Source organism: Ochlerotatus camptorhynchus, unplaced genomic scaffold (genome assembly GCF_037179485.1).
Source record: "Ochlerotatus camptorhynchus isolate MF236.1 unplaced genomic scaffold, CSIRO-AGI_Acam_v1.1 ptg000811l, whole genome shotgun sequence".
Taxonomy (NCBI): Eukaryota; Metazoa; Arthropoda; class Insecta; order Diptera; family Culicidae; genus Ochlerotatus; species Ochlerotatus camptorhynchus.
This window is the reverse complement of record NW_027041275.1, coordinates 39,549-57,051: the sequence shown is the minus strand read 5'-3', so window position 1 is coordinate 57,051 and position 17,503 is coordinate 39,549. Positions and strand designations below refer to the sequence as shown.

The window sequence follows — 17,503 nt, the reverse complement described above, 5'->3', positions numbered from 1 at the left end:
CGATTTTTGCTGTCGCGCAGCAACATCATCAGAAGCAAGCTGGTACACCAATGCGAGTCTGAGTGTCGAGAACTTAAAACGATCATCGGGTTGCTTCAAAAACTCGAAAATCGGAGCGCAGGTACAGATACTGGATGTCAGGTAACTGCATTCAGTATCTTTGCAAGATGGCAAGAAAGTTTATCAGCCTTCAGACTCGTTTCGGGTGACTTTCGCTGGTTCAGTTCTCCCAAACTTTGTCAAAGTTGATGGTGCTTTTTTTCCGGTGCGGTTGTTTGTACAGAGGGTATATAATTGTACCAACTGCAGAAGGCTGGGATACTCAGCCAGCCATTGCGGCAACAAAACTCGTTGTGGCAAATGTGGTGAAAACAACAAAGAGGATTCTTGCCACAAAGAATTTATAAAATGCGCTTACTGTGGCGAGAATCCACACTCCTTGCAAGAGTGCCCGATGTACAAGCAGCACTCCGATAAAGTGCAGCGTTCAATCTCTGGATGCTCCAAACAGTCAGGTGAAGGCTGCATCAGCCGTCCAAGATGAAAATCAATTTTCGATTTTGTCAGCTGAAGAATCGGACTCTGACTCATCCGATGAGGGTGACTCTACGGTGGTACACGCATCTTTGAAAACGAACGGATCCTCAAAACGAAAATGCGCCTCCCCGAAAGTGCGCTGTAAGAATACTAAAGTCACTCCCAGATGAAACGTCCCTCGTTTCCACGAACGTGATATCTCATCAAATTAATTGATGTGCTTTGTTTTAGAGTTCAAAAGACAATGGTAGTTGGTTTTTATTAATCCTTTTTCAAGTTTACAGTTTTCCTACTGGAGACGCTTGGAGACAATTATGTAAAATCGTTATGTAAACGATCGCCAATCAACGATCGATGTTCGCGGGAGAGAGAATGATAAAAAGGGAGAGAATGTGGAGAAGGCAGTTCGCGCCAAGTGCGCTTGACAACGATGCGATCAGTGCGCCGTTGAATAAGTGAAATTGACCATGGCATTTTTGGTGTCATGTTAGAATTATTAAAAACTGTTTGAAGTCATCGAACCACTTTATGCACACATTGCATTCGTTGCATAAGCAGTTCGATGGCATGGGAATAATTGATTTCTCACGATGTGCTGGATGGGATTCGATGACATGTGGAATGCACACGTCACACCATCCCCCTACTACTTCAAATGGTCGTATCGGTGTGGTAGTGATTACAGCTGAAGGGTATTACTTTGTAAAATGTTTATTTGTTTTACAAAGGTTACAATTTTTTACGTAATCTGTAATTATTTTTTTCATATTAACCCAATAATAAATTGGTCTTAACTTTTTATAGAGACGATTTATTCCGATGTGTCCTCCTACCGGAGTGTTATGATATTGATATAGAATATTTTCAATATCTTTTACGTTTTCTACTATTTTAGGTCTTTCATATATCAATACGGTAACATTCCTGAGAATTTTGTTACCTAATTCCTTAAATAAGTTGACATCAACGTACTGAAAAATTATATCGCTTGTTGCGATTGCAAATTGTTTGGCCTTTTTTTATTTTAATGTAATTGTATTTTTCGTATTCATTTTAATATTAGGGATCCCTTTGTCAATTTTTTCAAATGCTTCTTGTAGCATGAATGATATATTTGTTGGATTATTTAATTCAAGATCTAGCGCTAGAGCTAGACTTTTGGTATAATTTCTATTAAATAAAATTAAATCTATTCTTTTAGTTTTTTGATTATATAAGAAGCTTAATTTTGGTAAATCAAAAGTTTCTAACCCGTTAATGGCATCATACACTCGGAATTGATCAGGTTCCGTTGGAATCAGTTGAACGGTTGAAGAAGTTGTTTTACATTTGGTCATTGACCTAGTTATAACATACATATTTTTAAGTTCATGTATATCAAGATTCACTCTATCTGAAATAACGTTGCTTTTACCTTTTATGTATTGCACTATGAAGTCGTATTCCTCCAGATCTAATCGCATCTGCGTTAGTTTGGATGATGGATCCTTCATAGTGAATAAATAAACAAGTGGTCGATGATCGGTTTTTATAATAAATTTTCTTCCATATACATACGGTCGAAAATACTTAATTGCCCAGTGGATTGCGGCCAGTTCGCGCTCTATAGTTGATTTATTAGATTCGCTTTTTGTAAACGTCCTACTGGCGAATGCCACAGGCATCTCTATATCGTCATACTCTTGAGCTAATACTGCCCCGCAAGCCACTTTTGAGGCGTCTGTTGTGATAATAAAATCCTTTTTGAAATTTGGAAATTTAAGAATTTTAGGTGACAACAGTTGTCGTTTTAGATTAAGAAATGATTCTTGACATTTCTCGTTCCAGTTGAATTTTACATCTTTTTTCGTTAGTTGATTTAATGGGTGTGATATTTCCGCAAAATTTGGTATGAAGCGTCTGTAGTAGTTGCAGAATGCAACAAATCTACGAGTTTCATCCGCATTTTTTGGAGTTGGATAGTTGTTTATGATTGAGTATTTTCCTTTATCAGGTTGTACTCCTACTTGGGAAACGTGATGACCGAGAAATGTTACTTCGGTTTTGAAAAAGCAACATTTCGCCGGGTTTAATTTCAAATTACAATTTCTCATACGCTCGAAAACTTTTGATAGGTTTGTTAGATGATGTTTGAGTGAACATCCGATAACGATCACGTCGTCTACGTACAGGAAAACGCATTCGGGCGGTAGGCCGCTCAATGCCAGCGTCATCATTCGCTGGAAGCTATTGGGGCTAATGTTCAGCCCGAACGGAAGTCTATTGAATTCAAAATGTCCATTTCCTGCTGTAAAAGCTGTGAACTTTTTGCAATGTTCCTGTAATGGGATTTGATGAAATCCTGACATTAGGTCGAGCGTGGAAAAATATTTCGCTCTGCCTAATTGATCCAGTATTTCATCTATCCTAGGTAAAGGAAATTTATCTGGTACAATTCTTTTATTCAGTTGCCGGAAATCGACAACCAGTCTCCATTTCTTGTCTCCGGTATGGAAAATGGGCGAATTGTATGGTGAAGTTGAATTTTGTATAATATTTTGTTCTAACATCTTCGTAATTTGTTGGTGAATTTCAATTTTTTGTGTCTCCGGGACCCTGTAATTTTTAATGTAAACCGGTGATTTGTCGTTTAATAAAATCTCCTGTTCATAGAAATTATTGGTGGATAGGGTATTGTCTTGTAGTGCAAATATATCATTATATTGCATGCAAAGACGTTCAAGGTCAGGTTTAATTTTGAGTCGATATGATTCAGTTGCAATTCATGCAATAGTCGGTTGTTTCTTTCGTTTAACGACGTTTTTTTAGAAAATTTATTATAAAAGCAATAATTTCGTAAAGGTCCCATTTTTGGTACGAAATTCGATGGTATAAGCATATTTTCGTTTGATGTATTGATAAATTTTACAAACTTGTTTTCATTATTAATTATACAGTTTGCATACATTAATCCTGGTTTAATTTCGTTTGATATGGTAACCATATCTTCAGTGAGGTTGGGTAATTCTAATTTCTTAATTATTTCGCATATAATTTGTGTAGTCTTTGTTTTTTCGTTGATTGGTACCGAGATGAAATTATTTTTGAAATTAATCGTTAGGATCCATGTGCTGTAATCTATACAACATTTATAGCTTGTTAAAAAATCCCTTCCCAAAATTCCATCTGTGGGGATTGGGAAGTCATCGTTAACTAAGTGAAATTTATGTTGTAGAGAAAATTCATCAATTTGGAGGTTAGTGGTAAGGCTTCCATAGGAATTTGTTGTGCCGCTACCTATTCCTGCAATTGCACAGTTGTCATTAGGATTGTAATTTTGGTGTGGTTTAATTTTTGTACTTTTCAACACTGAGATGTCTGAACCACAATCCACTATAAAGCTGCATTGTTGCTCAGAACATTCCGTGTTTAATAGTACGAAATTTGATGCGGACAGATTTATTGCGTAAACTGTCCCTGTTGTGAGCCTAAAAAATTTGCTTGCGGACCGGGTAAATTGTGTTGAATTTGCTGAGCTCCATGCATGTTTTGTTACGATTGTGGGATATTTTGTTGCTGTAGTTGTGGCTGTTGGGGTATGTTTTGAGCGTAAAACATCCCATAATTATGATTGAACGGTCCTCGTTGGGAAAACGATCCTCTGTTTTGAGAATACCCTCTGTTACTTCGGTATCCTCTGTTGTGGAAATTTCCACGATTGTTGTTATAATTTCCACGACTGAAAGGATTCCTCGGGAAATTATGTTGTATTCCTCTATAGTTGTGGAAGTGTCCACGTTGTTGTCCACGATTATTATTTGATATTCTTCCACGACTTTGGTTGTTAATTTTTCCAACCGTAAAGATTTGAGTAGCTGCCGAGCTATTTCCTTCGGTTTCGTTCTCCATTCATTTTTGAATGGCATCGGTGATCTTATCGAATGATCCTGCCTTAAGGATAATTCTCGAATCGTTGTTGCGTGCGCCTCTGATTAGAGCGTCTGTGCCACATTTCGTGGCCATTTTATTTGCAGTGTCTTGCGGAATTTCGTTCTTCAAGTACACTGACTTTAATTGACCACATAAACTGTCAATTTTTTCGCAGAAATCAGTCAGATCGCCATTCTGCCTTATAGTTTTCAGCTTTGCGATCAAGCTGTCTGCGGTAATTTTGGACGCACAGTGCACTCGGATTGCACCGAGCATCTCGTTCAAAGTTTGATTTTCGTTAATCGTTTGCCTCGCCTTGCCGGTCAGGCGAGTCCGAACAAAACGCACGACAGTTTGTGCTGCCGCGTTTTTTTGCTGTGAGGTGCCATTGGCAAATGTTTGATTTACAGTGTCTTCGAAAAGACGGACCGCGTCAATGAATGAGTCCAAATTTTCTGATTTCCCATCGTAAATGGGTACCAGTGATGTTCCCAGTTTAACATCCAGCCATTCTGCCTTGCCTTCTTTTTATCTTTATGTAAAATAAGTAAATTAGAGCAATCGTCCGTATACTTGATATTTGGTCTTTCGCGTGTACAAGCTTTTCATTTACAATTACTAGGATGTCATTATACTTTTGTCGAACTCCTTTAATAATGAAATTAAGCTCTGCGTGTGCAAACTTGTCTTCGTTTTGTGCTAGGCAGTCGTTAATAAGTTTATAACTATTTGTTGCTTGCTTTTTCTTATTAATTAAAAATTTCTTACTGTAAGCTCTGTTCGGAGCTTTTGCAAAATTTGTTATTATGAAATTCAACCCAGCAATGAGGACATCTATCTCATGCCTGATTTGTGCTATATCCATTTACTCTAAATAAACTTGCTGTTTTTGTTTGTTTTAATGAATTACAGCGGATTTAATTGATGCATTATTTTTTTTTTATATGTAATTCGTTCTGAGTAAAACAAAATTAAGATTAAAAGAAATGGTACTTAGCTTATCTTTCTATTCGTCAACCCAAAATAGATCTCGTATCCGGCGACGTTGTTCGTTCCGTATTCCTTTTTTTTGCGTTGATCACTCCATTACGCCTCGGCAGACGTATAACACGATGACAGCAGTAGCAAACTAGCATTCTTCGTCTTCACTTACACTTTTATCGATGAGCACCGCGTCCTTTGCAATTGATTGGCTCTAAATAATTTCCTTGCTGGACTACATACATCACATCTTTAGTCATCTATCTGCATTGTTTCTGTCTACTTTTGCGTGGTTTCCACTGGCTGTTTAGCTCTACACTTCGTTCGTGAATTGTGGCATTACACCACCGAAGATCAAACGCGCATTTTGATTATTTTTGGCGGCTCATTTTTCGGTTTCACTTAACTCTTTTCTTCTCATTAGCTCTGGACACTATTCTGGGCACTCTTGCTGGCAGTATCAAGGCTGCATTTGGATAAGATATCGTTTATTTATGTTTTAATTGTCCACTTTAATGTCACTCAGATTTCCTTGCGAAATCGCTTTCGCCCGGTCAAACCCTTGCCGGCGCCACTTCTTCTTTAGCGCTTTGCGCAACAACCACAATAACTGTAATACATTCACCGCTAAGATGAACCACAGTTTAATTTCCTGCGACTCGTGGTAGAGAGCATTACTCTCTAGGTGTTCTGCTATATTAATGTTCGTAACTCCTTCTTGTGAAGTGCTTTTGGATTTTTGATTTCCCATTTTAATGTTAAATCAACAACGGCATGTCACTTTGTTTAACGATAATCATTTTTCTAACATTTATTCCGGGTGTTTTTTTTTCACTTTTGTCCTAATGTCACTCACTAAGATGATGATGGCAATCAGTTGTGTCACATGATGGGTGGTAGTTGGTATTATCACTTTTTTTTTTGTTTCTTAACACTTGTGACCGCTTATGGCATCTACACTTAAACGCGCACTCGGCTCCTTGTCGTAGGTAGCCATGAAACGTCCCTCGTTTCCACGAACGTGATATCTCATCAAATTAATTGATGTGCTTTGTTTTAGAGTTCAAAAGACAATGGTAGTTGGTTTTTATTTTTTTTTTTTTTTCTTTTTTTTTGTGATTTTTAGCCGTAGGCTAGTTCATCACATTTGATAATCGAGGGTCAGGCTTAGGGCCTGCCTCGAAAGAAAGCGTTTCAGTCTATCATTACATAACGTACAACTGGCTCTGATTACCCACCAAAAGGGACAGACAACATTTTAAAAAACTTAATGTAAAGTGGGAGTTACATCGGGACTGTGGTGAGGAATGGATGCGCGAACAAGGTAGAGCTCCACCGTAAGAGACAGTGCCCCAGTCCGGCAGAGATACCCCGACGGCAGGAAAATAGGAAGGTGAAAGAACACGGACAGCGCAGCCCACGACGAGAGGGCTAGATTTGGTTGTATAGGTGAGCGTCCTTCAAGAATGCAATCAGCGCAGTCAACGTCGAGGGGTCGTTGCCAAGTAGCTCCCTGATGCTCTCTGGGAGTCGGTGTTGTTCGCGTAGCCTCTGAAACTCTGGGCAGACACACAGCACGTGTTCCACCGAGGCAGGGATGTTGCAGATTGGACAAACCTTGTGGAAGGGTGTCCCACCAAAATTGTGGGAAATCCTCGCGTGGCCGGTCCGGAGTCTTGAAATAATCCGCTGGTCTTTGTACTTGTGGCTGTCTTGCCAAGGTCGTACGGTTTCTTTGATCTTTCTCAGGAGGGTGGTGCGTGACTGAAACCATTCCTCCTGCCAGGCTTCCATGATGATATTCGCAATCCAACGCCTGACGTCTAGGAGTGGTACGTTCCTGGTGAAGCGGGGTCCAGATGGACCAGATCCCGCCAGCCTGTCCGCTGCCTCGTTTCCAGGAACACCGCAGTGCCCGGGAATCCACGTAAAAACGGTTGAGGGTGGGGCAAAACGTGTAATGGCTTGTATCCAGGGGTGGCTCGGGGCTTCGGCTTCCAGCGCCTGGATGACGCTGTGTGAGTCCGTTAGCACAAGGATCGGTTGATCTGCAGGAGTGATGGCTGCGTCAAGAACAGCAGCGGCTTCTGCGGAAAAAACGGAACACTCCTCCGGAAGACTTTGACTTGTTGCGGTGTTTGGTCCTGTTGGTTTTTATTAATCCTTTTTCAAGTTTACAGTTTTCCTACTGGAGACGCTTGGAGACAATTATGTAAAATCGTTATGTAAACGATCGTCAATCAACGATCGATGTTCGCGGGAGAGAGAATGATAAAAAAGGAGAGAATGTGGAGAAGGCAGTTCGCGCCAAGTGCGCTTGACAACGATGCGATCAGTGCGCCGTTGAATAAGTGAAATTGACCATGGCACTTTTGGTGTCATGTTAGAATTATTGGAAACTGTTTGAAGTCATCGAACCACTTTATGCACACATTGCATTCGTTGCATAAGCAGTTCGATGGCATGGGAATAATTGATTTCTCACGATGTGCTGGATGGGATTCGATGACATGTGGAATGCACACGTCACACAGAGGATTGCAAAATTGCCAGGGTAATGGGGATGAAAAAAATAAATCGAAGGCTCCTACTGCAGTAACGATTTTCCACCATTACCAAACAAAGATAAGAAAAACAAAAAAGCTACTCCTCAAACTTCTCAAAAGAAATCCAACGGGACATTGTGGAATTCATATTTAATATGTTCAACATACAAGACCCTCTTAGAAGCTTAATTTCTGCCTTGCTTCCAACATTAGAATCATATCTCAAGCAATTGACTGTTTCATGGCCCTCCTTGCATCAATCATATCTTTCGATGGATAATTCGTCGAACGAGCTTGAAGATATGATCACTGTGCTACAGTGGAATTGCCGCAGTCTAGTGCCTAAACTAGACTCGTTCAAATTTTTACTTCAATATTCTGATTGTGATATATTTGCTCTCTGTGAAACATGGCTTTCTTCCGATAAAGAACTCAACTTCCACGATTTAACATTATTCGTCTGGATAGAGACGATTCTTATGGAGGAGTACCTATTAGGAATCAAAAAGTGCTACCCTTTCTACAAAATGTCCCTTTCTGATAGACGTCGAAATCGTCGCTTGCCAAATAAATGTGAAGAACAAAAATCTTTGCATAGCTTCAGTTTATGTTCCACCAAGAACCTCCATTAGCCGTAGTCAACTCTGGAATCTAGTTTCGATTCTACCATCCCCAGTATTAATTCTGGGTGATATGAACTCCCATGGTACTGGGTGGGGCGATCTATGACAATAGAGCGGCTATTTTTTACGATTTATGTGACGATTTCAACTTGACTATTTTGAACACTGGTGAAGTGACACGTATAGCTAAACCTTCGGCTCGAGAAAACCGACTCGACAAATCTTTGTGTTCAAGATCACTATCATTGGATTGTCTGTGGAAGGTTATCAATGATCCCCATGGTAGCGACCATTTGCCAATCATCATTTCAATTAAGTGTGGCCCTCAATCTGCAGAACCATCTCGAGTTCAATTTGATCTTACAAGGAACATCGACTGGCAGAAATATGCAACGGCGGTGACAATCGGTATCGAATCAATAGATACACTCCCACCATTGGAAGAATATCGATTCCTCGCCGATTTGATATACAAAAGCTCACTGGAAGCACAAAAAAACAAAAGTTGCAAGTGCACCCTTCAAAAGGAGACCAGCCACACCTGGATGGGACGAAAAATGCACAAAATAGTATGTAGAAAAATCTGATGCTTTCAAAGCTTTTCGTAAACACAAAACCTCCACATACTTCGAGGAATATTCAAAGCTTGAGGCAAAACTGAAACAATTAATCAAAGCAAAAAAAAACGCGGTTATTGGCGCAATTTTATCGAGGGACTCTCACGGGTAACCTCAATGAACACCTTGTGGAGGGTGGCTCGCAATATGCGTAACCGCTCATCTTCTAATGAGAGTGAAGAATACTCCAACCGATGGATATTCGATTTCGCTAAAAAGGTCTGTCCGGACTCAGTTGCAGCACAACACATTCGAGAAGCGTCTTGTCCCTCGTCTCGATGAGTCCCATCGTCGTCCACTGGTCACCATAGCCGGTCGAACTCCAGACGAATCTAGAACCACACTACCGTTCATACTGGCGACATCGCTCTGATGAGACAACGAAACCCTGCCCCCAAGCTCCTCCCCTTTTCCTATCCTTCGACAATGTACCTCTCTAACCTCGAGTAAGCCGCGAGTATTCGGCCCAACTCATACTAGACATAGAATTAAGTGAATTTTGTTACAAACAAAGAACAATGAATATCGGCTCCGTAAAGCTAACGCGATTGAGTTATAAGGCGAACTAGATAAAAATTTATAATGCTTTGCATTTTACTACATATTTCAAATACACATACCATATGATTATATTTAAATGTATCCTGTATATTCAAAAGGCATCAGGGCATCAGGGCATCAGGGCATCATTGAAGTTGTAACTGGACAATGTAGTGGATTGCCAACCGGAGTCTAGGAGACTGTCATTTTAGACAGTAACATTTCACTCCAACTGTTGTAATGAATTTGACGCGCTCTTCTCAAACAAACCATCCCGTGGAAAGCTTAACATGTATTGAGAATGTCGTTATTTGTTTTGTTGGATCATATAGTAGAAAGGAAGTAGGAAGTAGAATCTCTTATTTCCGTGGGTTTCGCGTACAGTATACACGCGTACAGTATGAAATAGAGTGTTTCAGCGTTACATGGAAATAAGTCAAAGTCTGGAATTTCAAACGCTACCCCCTAGAATAGTAGTTTGGGGGGTCAGAAACACCCTGCCAAAATTTGAAGTCATTTGGTTCACGGGAACCTCTCGCTCAAAGGGCTCGAAGTTTATAAAGGGAAATTCGACAACATGTTTAGGGGAATGAGCCACTTTCACATTCGCGGCTCTAGGAGGCGCTGTAGTTGTTCGATTTTCTTCGTGTAAAAAATGTAAAACCTTTGGAGTATTGGGAACATCTTGGCTCAAGACCGGATGTGAGACCGAGTTATAACTCCGAAAAGTTATTAGCGTTTCAAATGAACACCACCTGCCTTACTGCTGGGGAGGGTCAAACGCGCTTTTTCCGGATTTTATTTTTACGAACAGGCATACGAATAGCAATGTTTGCATGGGTATAACTTTTTTGTTTCGCCATGAAATTGGCTGAAATTTTCACAGTAAGTAGAAAAATGATCAAAATTATGATCTACTGAAAATTGGAACAGATTGGCCATGTGATTCCGTGGTGATATTCCGGGTTTCCGATAGGCCATCGGGGGGAGGATCCACAGCAACATCCAAAATTTATCTAGACTAACATTTGAGAAGGGCCAAACTTTTTCTGCCGATTTTTTTCAAAAAAATATTATGGAAAAATGACAACTCCTACAAAAATGTGTTGTATGGATGACTTTTAGAAAATTGTCCAAGTTATCGAAAAAAAATACTGGAAAAAATTTCATTTGAGACTGCCCAGTTATATAATTCTTGTGGAGTTCTTATGGTGTTTCCATAATCTCGAGCAAGACTAGCTCTCTTTGCCATTCGCTTGAGAGTGCCACCAATGGCATCACAGGGACCTTTTCCATGAGACGTTGCAAAAAAATGCCATTCTGCTTCTAATCCATGCTTTGACTGAAATCTACACAGACTAGCAAAGTTTTTTTTTTTATTTTTGTTTTGTGATGCTGCCCCATCTGACATAAAAGTAATTTAAGAAATATCTATCGATTGTTTAATAAAATCTATCATTCTTGAGATCAACAACTGAACTGCAACTGTATCGTGAGTCATTACTTCTGATATGATAATGAAGCTAACATTTTCAAGTTTATTGTCTTTCTTAAAATAAACTTCAAATGGATGTATCGTTGCTTGAGAATTATTCCATTGATATCCTTGAGCAGCGTTTTGGATAATGAATGAATAATTTTCAGAAAATTCACAAATTGCTAGAATTTCGCCTTCTTACATTGATTCTTTCTTATTTCTTAGAAAAGATGACTGTTGTTTGTAAATAAAGTCATGAGTTATAAGTTTGTTAATTTTTATCAATGAGATACGGAACAAATTCATCAACAGGGTTGATAATCGTTTCCAAATTACAACGATCAGTATTCAGCCACTGTTGAAACACAACATCTTGTTTGTTATTTGATTCTAATAGCACGCTATGGCATGACTCACAAATGCTCATCGTTTCATCAATTTCGTGGTTATATCCCATATGGCCCGTAACTTATTTCGGCTGCATCTCGGATTATTTATATTTGCACAACATTTCAATCCTTTGAGCCTTAATTTACTACTTTGGCCCATGATAATAATTTTACTACAACTTGTCTTCACAGCTTTCATTATCAGATATACTGATGCTTGTATGAAATCAACCTTAGTTTTATAGTGCTCATAGGTAGAATGAAGTAGATCAGCTATGGCAGATTATGCACGAGTACGGATTTCCGGATAAACTGACGCGATTGGTCAAGGCGACGATGGATCGAGTGATGTGCGTTGTTCGAGTATCGGGGACACTCTCGAGTCCCTTTGAATCTCGAAGGGGGCTACGGCAGGGTGATGGACTTTCGTGTCTGCTGTTCAACATCGCGTTAGAAGGTGTGATCAGAAGAGCTGGGATAGACACGAGTGGCACGATATTCAGGAAGTCCATCCAGCTCCTTGGTTTCGCCGATGACATTGACATTATGGCACGGAACTTTGAGATGATGGCGGAAACGTACATCAGACTGAAGGCTGAAGCTAGACGGATTGGACTTGCCATCAACGCATCAAAGACAAAATACATGAAAGCAAGAGGTTCTAGGGAAGACAATGTTAGCCTCCCACCCCGAGTTCAGATTGACGGTGACGAAATCGAGGGGGTCGATGAGTTAGTGTATTTGGGCTCACTGGTGACCGCCGAAAATGATACCAGCAGAGAAATTCAAAGACGCATTATGGCAGGGAATCGTGCCTACTTTGGACTCCGGAGGACGCTCCGGTCGAATAAAATTCGCCGCCGCACGAAGTTGACTGTCTACGACGCTAATTAGACCGGTGGTCCTTTACGGTCACGAGACCTGCTCGTGGAGGACCAACGCGCCCTTGGTGTTTTCGAACGGAAGGTGTTGCGTACCATCTACGGTGGAGTGCAGATGGATGACGGAACGTGGAGGAGGCGAATGAACCACGAATTGCACCAGCTGCTGGGAGAACCATCCATCGTCCACATTGCAAAAATTGGGCGACTACGGTGGGCTGGGCACGTCGTAAGAATGCCGCACGACAACCCAGTGAAAATGGTTCTAGAAAGCGACCCAACAGGAACAAGAAGAAGAGGCGTGCAGCGGGCAAGGTGGATCGACCAAGTAGAAGGTGACCTGCAGACCCTTCGCAGACTACGAGGCTGGCGAACTGTGGCCATGGATCGAGTATAGTGGAGACGACTTCTTCGGACAGCAGAGGACAACAAGGCCTTAGCCTGATTGAAACGAAACGAAAAAACAAAAAAACGAAAGGTAGAATGAAGTGGTAGGTATATAATGTTTAGGTTTAGGTATAAATAACAAAAGGGCATATTGAATTATGATGCGATACGTTGGCTTCCCAAATCGTTGTTGATTCGAAAGAAGATCTCAATTTAAATTTTATTCATACCTAATTCTTTATGGATAATTTGAACTAAGAATTCTAAGTTGCTATAGGAGTATCGGACAGTAGTAGACAATATAGTCAATTATATTATTTTCTAATGATATAAGCCCTTTTCATATGGAATTCTTGATTAATCCAAGTGATTAGTTGCTGATTAGACAAAATTGAATCACAAATGGAGCTTCATTGGGTTCTGAGATGATTTTGAGCTTCACTGGTTTAGTTTTGTGTAAAAATGGTACGTTAAAAAATCAGTTCAGACATGAAAAAGTTGTTGTAAGAAAAACTTTTTTTCCTTAAAAGTGCCCATCTCGCGATGTATGGACGAATGGTAGTAAACATGATTATCTATCTTGAGGCAAAGTTTCATCCAAATCAAACATGGCCATTTTTTTTTAAATCGACTTTAAAATTTAAAAATCGATTTTTTTCAGTGTAGGTCTCAAATTAAATTTTTTTCAGTATTTTTTTTTTCGATTATTTGGTCAATTTCCTAAAAGTTATCCATGCAACATACTTTTGTTGGAATTGTCATTTTTCCATAATATTTTTTTGAAAAAAATCGGCAGAAAAAGTTTGGCCCTTCTCAAATGTTAGTCTTGATAAATTTTGGAAAAACTGAGTATGCAAAAGTGCTTATTCAGTCAAAGTCTACACATCCAGAAAATGTTTTTGAAATCTGAGAGGGTGCTGCCAGCTTCGATTCAATTTGGCGCGAAATGTGTCTAATAGTACGTTCAGACTACAGAGTTATAACATGTTATAGCGCTATCTTGATGGTGGTTTCAGTGTTGCAATTATTTGACAACCGTTATAACATGTTATAACTCTCCAGTCTGGACAGCGTTTAATAGTACGTTCAGACTACAGAGTTATAACATGTTATAGTGCTATCTTGATGGTGGTTTCTGTGTTGCAATTAGTTGACAACCGTTATAACATGTTATAACTCTCCAGTCTGGACAGCGTTTAAGATAATTAATTAATTAATTTATCTTTATTAGGAAGGCTTTCAGCCTTGGGCTGGTTCGCCTCCACGCTTAAGATAAGATTTGATCATTTAAACAAGGTTGAACATGTTCTGATAGTATTTTCAAATTCAATAGCCTTTAAAATGAAAGTCAAAGTTTTACCGAACGTTCAGCTGTTCTGATATCGGTAAAATTTACCGAACACAGAAACAAAATCTTCGTGTGTAGTTTTTGATATTCAAGACTTTGATTTTTTTTTCCATATAACGCTGAAACACTCTATTACATATTGTACGCGTGTATACTGTACGCGAAACCCACGGGAATAAGAGATTCTCCTTCCAACAATATGATCCAAAAAAACGAATAACGACATTCTCAATACATGTTAAGCTTTCCACGGGATGGTTTGTTTAAGAAGATCGCGTCAAATTCATTACAACAGTTGGAGTGAAATGTTACTATCTAAAATGACAGTACACATTCCCTCCTAGACTTCGGTTGGCAATCCACTACATTGTTCAGTTACAACTTCAATGATGCCCTGATGCCTTTTGAATATACAGGATGCATTTAAATATAATCATATGGTATGTGTATATAAAATATATTGTGAAATGCATAGCATGAAAAATAAATAAGTATTACAAAAAAAAAAAATAAGCTAGATTTTAATTTATTACATTTTTTCCGTCGATCTTGTTTTCCATGCTGAGCACCAATGCTACTGACGTCAGAGAGGCAGCTCCTACACCAGGAACCTACCTATCAACCCATCAACTCATGAATCGAGGACGAACGGCTTTACTTCACTTCCGAAGGAAGGAGTGATCAGATATGTTATGCCTCAGAACATCCCGGCGGCGCTGACTGGGATTGAATCCAGGTCTGCTGGGGTGAGAGGCAATCACGCTTACCACTACACCACCGGCGCCGCTGATTGTTTAGATGCTCAACAACCCCCCTGTTTTACTGTAAATTTCTCAAATACCATGATTTTCATTCATGTGAACCATGAATTTCGTTGTGCTTTTATGATAGATGATAGTGGTTTACCACCCATTGTAGCACGGAAACTAAGTCCGACAGCAGATGTTTGTCTTGATCGATTTTAATAACCTCTGATTTTCCTCAACATGTCGCTGTATGAAGGACCAAAAACGAAATGGGTAGATCGATAGGCAAAGTCGCCTATACGCATCTACGGAACAATAAAGAATCTCCTTCCAGCAACTTGATCAGCCAATTGGTCAAAAAGAGAAGCCCCCAAACAAGAAGATGGCCCAATGAGTGGGGGAGAAGAGCCCGCCTTTTATCCACGAAATGTTATCAACAGGAATTTGGCATTCCCACACTCCCCGTCCAAATCGCTTCAATCGGGTGCCCTGTTGGACCGTCCCTTCCCATTTATATATGTATTTCAATGTATATACGAGTTGATTGTTATGATTTTTGTCAAAAATACTTACATTTCGATGAAGATCGTGCTACTTATTTTACCTTTTTTGTGATACTTATCATCACAGAAACCAATCGTATGAATCGTATACCAGGTCCATCAACAATACACTCGTTCTAAGACGGGGCTCTGTGATAAAGCCAGCTTCTTATTCTTCATCATGTTCGATCACCACCCGGAATGCATGCAAACGAAAAAGAGATTCAACCGTTGTGATTTTATGGTAATGTTTTGACAGTAAAGATCATGGTTACAATGACAAAGAAAATCATTGCATTTTTATTGGATTTTTATGGGTAGTTATAACTTATATAGTTTATATAGGGGAAATAGATGTATTATCGGCCTAAATGTCCCTAATTTTGGTAATCGACTAAATTTTCAATTGCGACCAAAAATATCCATTAGAACTGTCCCAATGACGCGTTCATCCAGATAAAATTACAGCAGATTTTAAGTGATGGGCCCAATATTAGATCCATAGGCCAAAATTAGAGCCATTTTCCCTATATATATATTGTTATCTACATTCAGGGGATACTCAAAATAACTGGGATAGGCAGATTTTTGATTAACTTTGGAGTGTTGAAACTTCGTCAAATATGGTCCTTCTAAAAGAATTCGACTGGAAAACTAATCGAGTTTCATGGTGTGGTAATAGAAGTGACCATGGTTACCGGATACCAGAGATATTTTGGGTTTCCGGATGGCATGTGTTTTTGTTCATAATAGAACAATTTCCAAAACGAACAGTTTTGTGTTATTGTTTACATTTTTGTCCGGGAACGAGGGAATGGTTGGTAGTTATTTTTGCATTCATGGCCCGGGGAACGGACACAACAAATAAATGCTAAATTAAATTAATTTTTTTCGCTTAATAAAAGAATATTGTTATTTTTACAAAAGTTGCAGTTGAAAAGAAATCTTGTTTTGAATTTATTTGAATAAGTATTATCGAAACAATAAAATGCAATATAATTTCAAACAGAATTGTTTGTTTAAATGCAAATAAAGTTTTTTTTTGTTCAATGCAAATAATTTTCTGTCCGTGCAGAGAGGTAAAATATTCAAATTTGAGTAAAAAATCGCTCACGAGTATTTTGATGATATTCTGTTGATGATTTACCACCAACTGACTGTAAAAAATATGTGGTACCCGAATATATGCAATTAGATTAACATCCGAAGTTCATCCTTTTCTCAAATTCTGCACAAAAGATACTTTCTGCCCCGCCCTATTCATAAAAAACGGCGGGAAATCCTGCTTAGAAAGTTTTTTTTTGTGCAGAATATGTAAATAAGGAGAGACATCGGATGTTATCCTATATGCATATACCGTGCATCATAGAGAAAGCTTCATCTACTGTTTTCAATTACCGCAATTACTCAGAAGTGCTTGTGTGATTACGAACCCGCGTTTCAAAAAATTCTAGTTTGAGAACATTATGCTTTCTTTAGTAAAGAGATGAACCAGCTGATCGCTAATAAAGATAACCTAAACTAACCATTCTTTAGTATTATTAGAAACTAGAAAGTTAGGCTTTTTCACCAAACACACATTTTTCATGTCGATATGTCATATTCATAGAAAAAACACGGCATACATTTCGACGCAGTGCAAAAATGACGTAAATAGGTCCAACCAAAATTAATTACCCTACACCTGGCAAGTTCAAACGCGTGGGGAAGTTGAAACGGTAGATGTATCTTTTAACGGAGATTTTTTTCTATTATAGTAGTTTGCGGTAGTACACAATGCCTCTCCAAAATAATTACAGTGAATATTCACTTCCAATAAGAGATAAACAAACCTTTTCAACTTACTCCGGTGTCCCTTAACTATGATGCTTACTATCAAAACATTGAACAGGAGGATAAACTGTATACGAGCTTTTGCTCTGACTTTGAAATTCACTAACTGAATCCCCCTAATTTTCAATTAATGTTGTACTAAGCACC

At 39.1% G+C, this 17,503-nt stretch overlaps 1 protein-coding gene across 1 annotated transcript in view; it reads right to left on the bottom strand.

Moving 5' to 3' along the window:
* Nucleotides 1-2,030, bottom strand: part of LOC135715105 (homer protein homolog 1-like) — an 88,465-nt gene extending 86,435 nt beyond the window's left edge. The window contains exon 1 of the mRNA XM_065238523.1: nucleotides 1,952-2,030. Coding sequence (XP_065094595.1) covers nucleotides 1,952-2,030 — 79 coding nt within the window. The remainder of the gene's footprint in view (nucleotides 1-1,951) is intronic.
* Nucleotides 2,031-17,503: the final 15,473 nt, after the last annotated feature.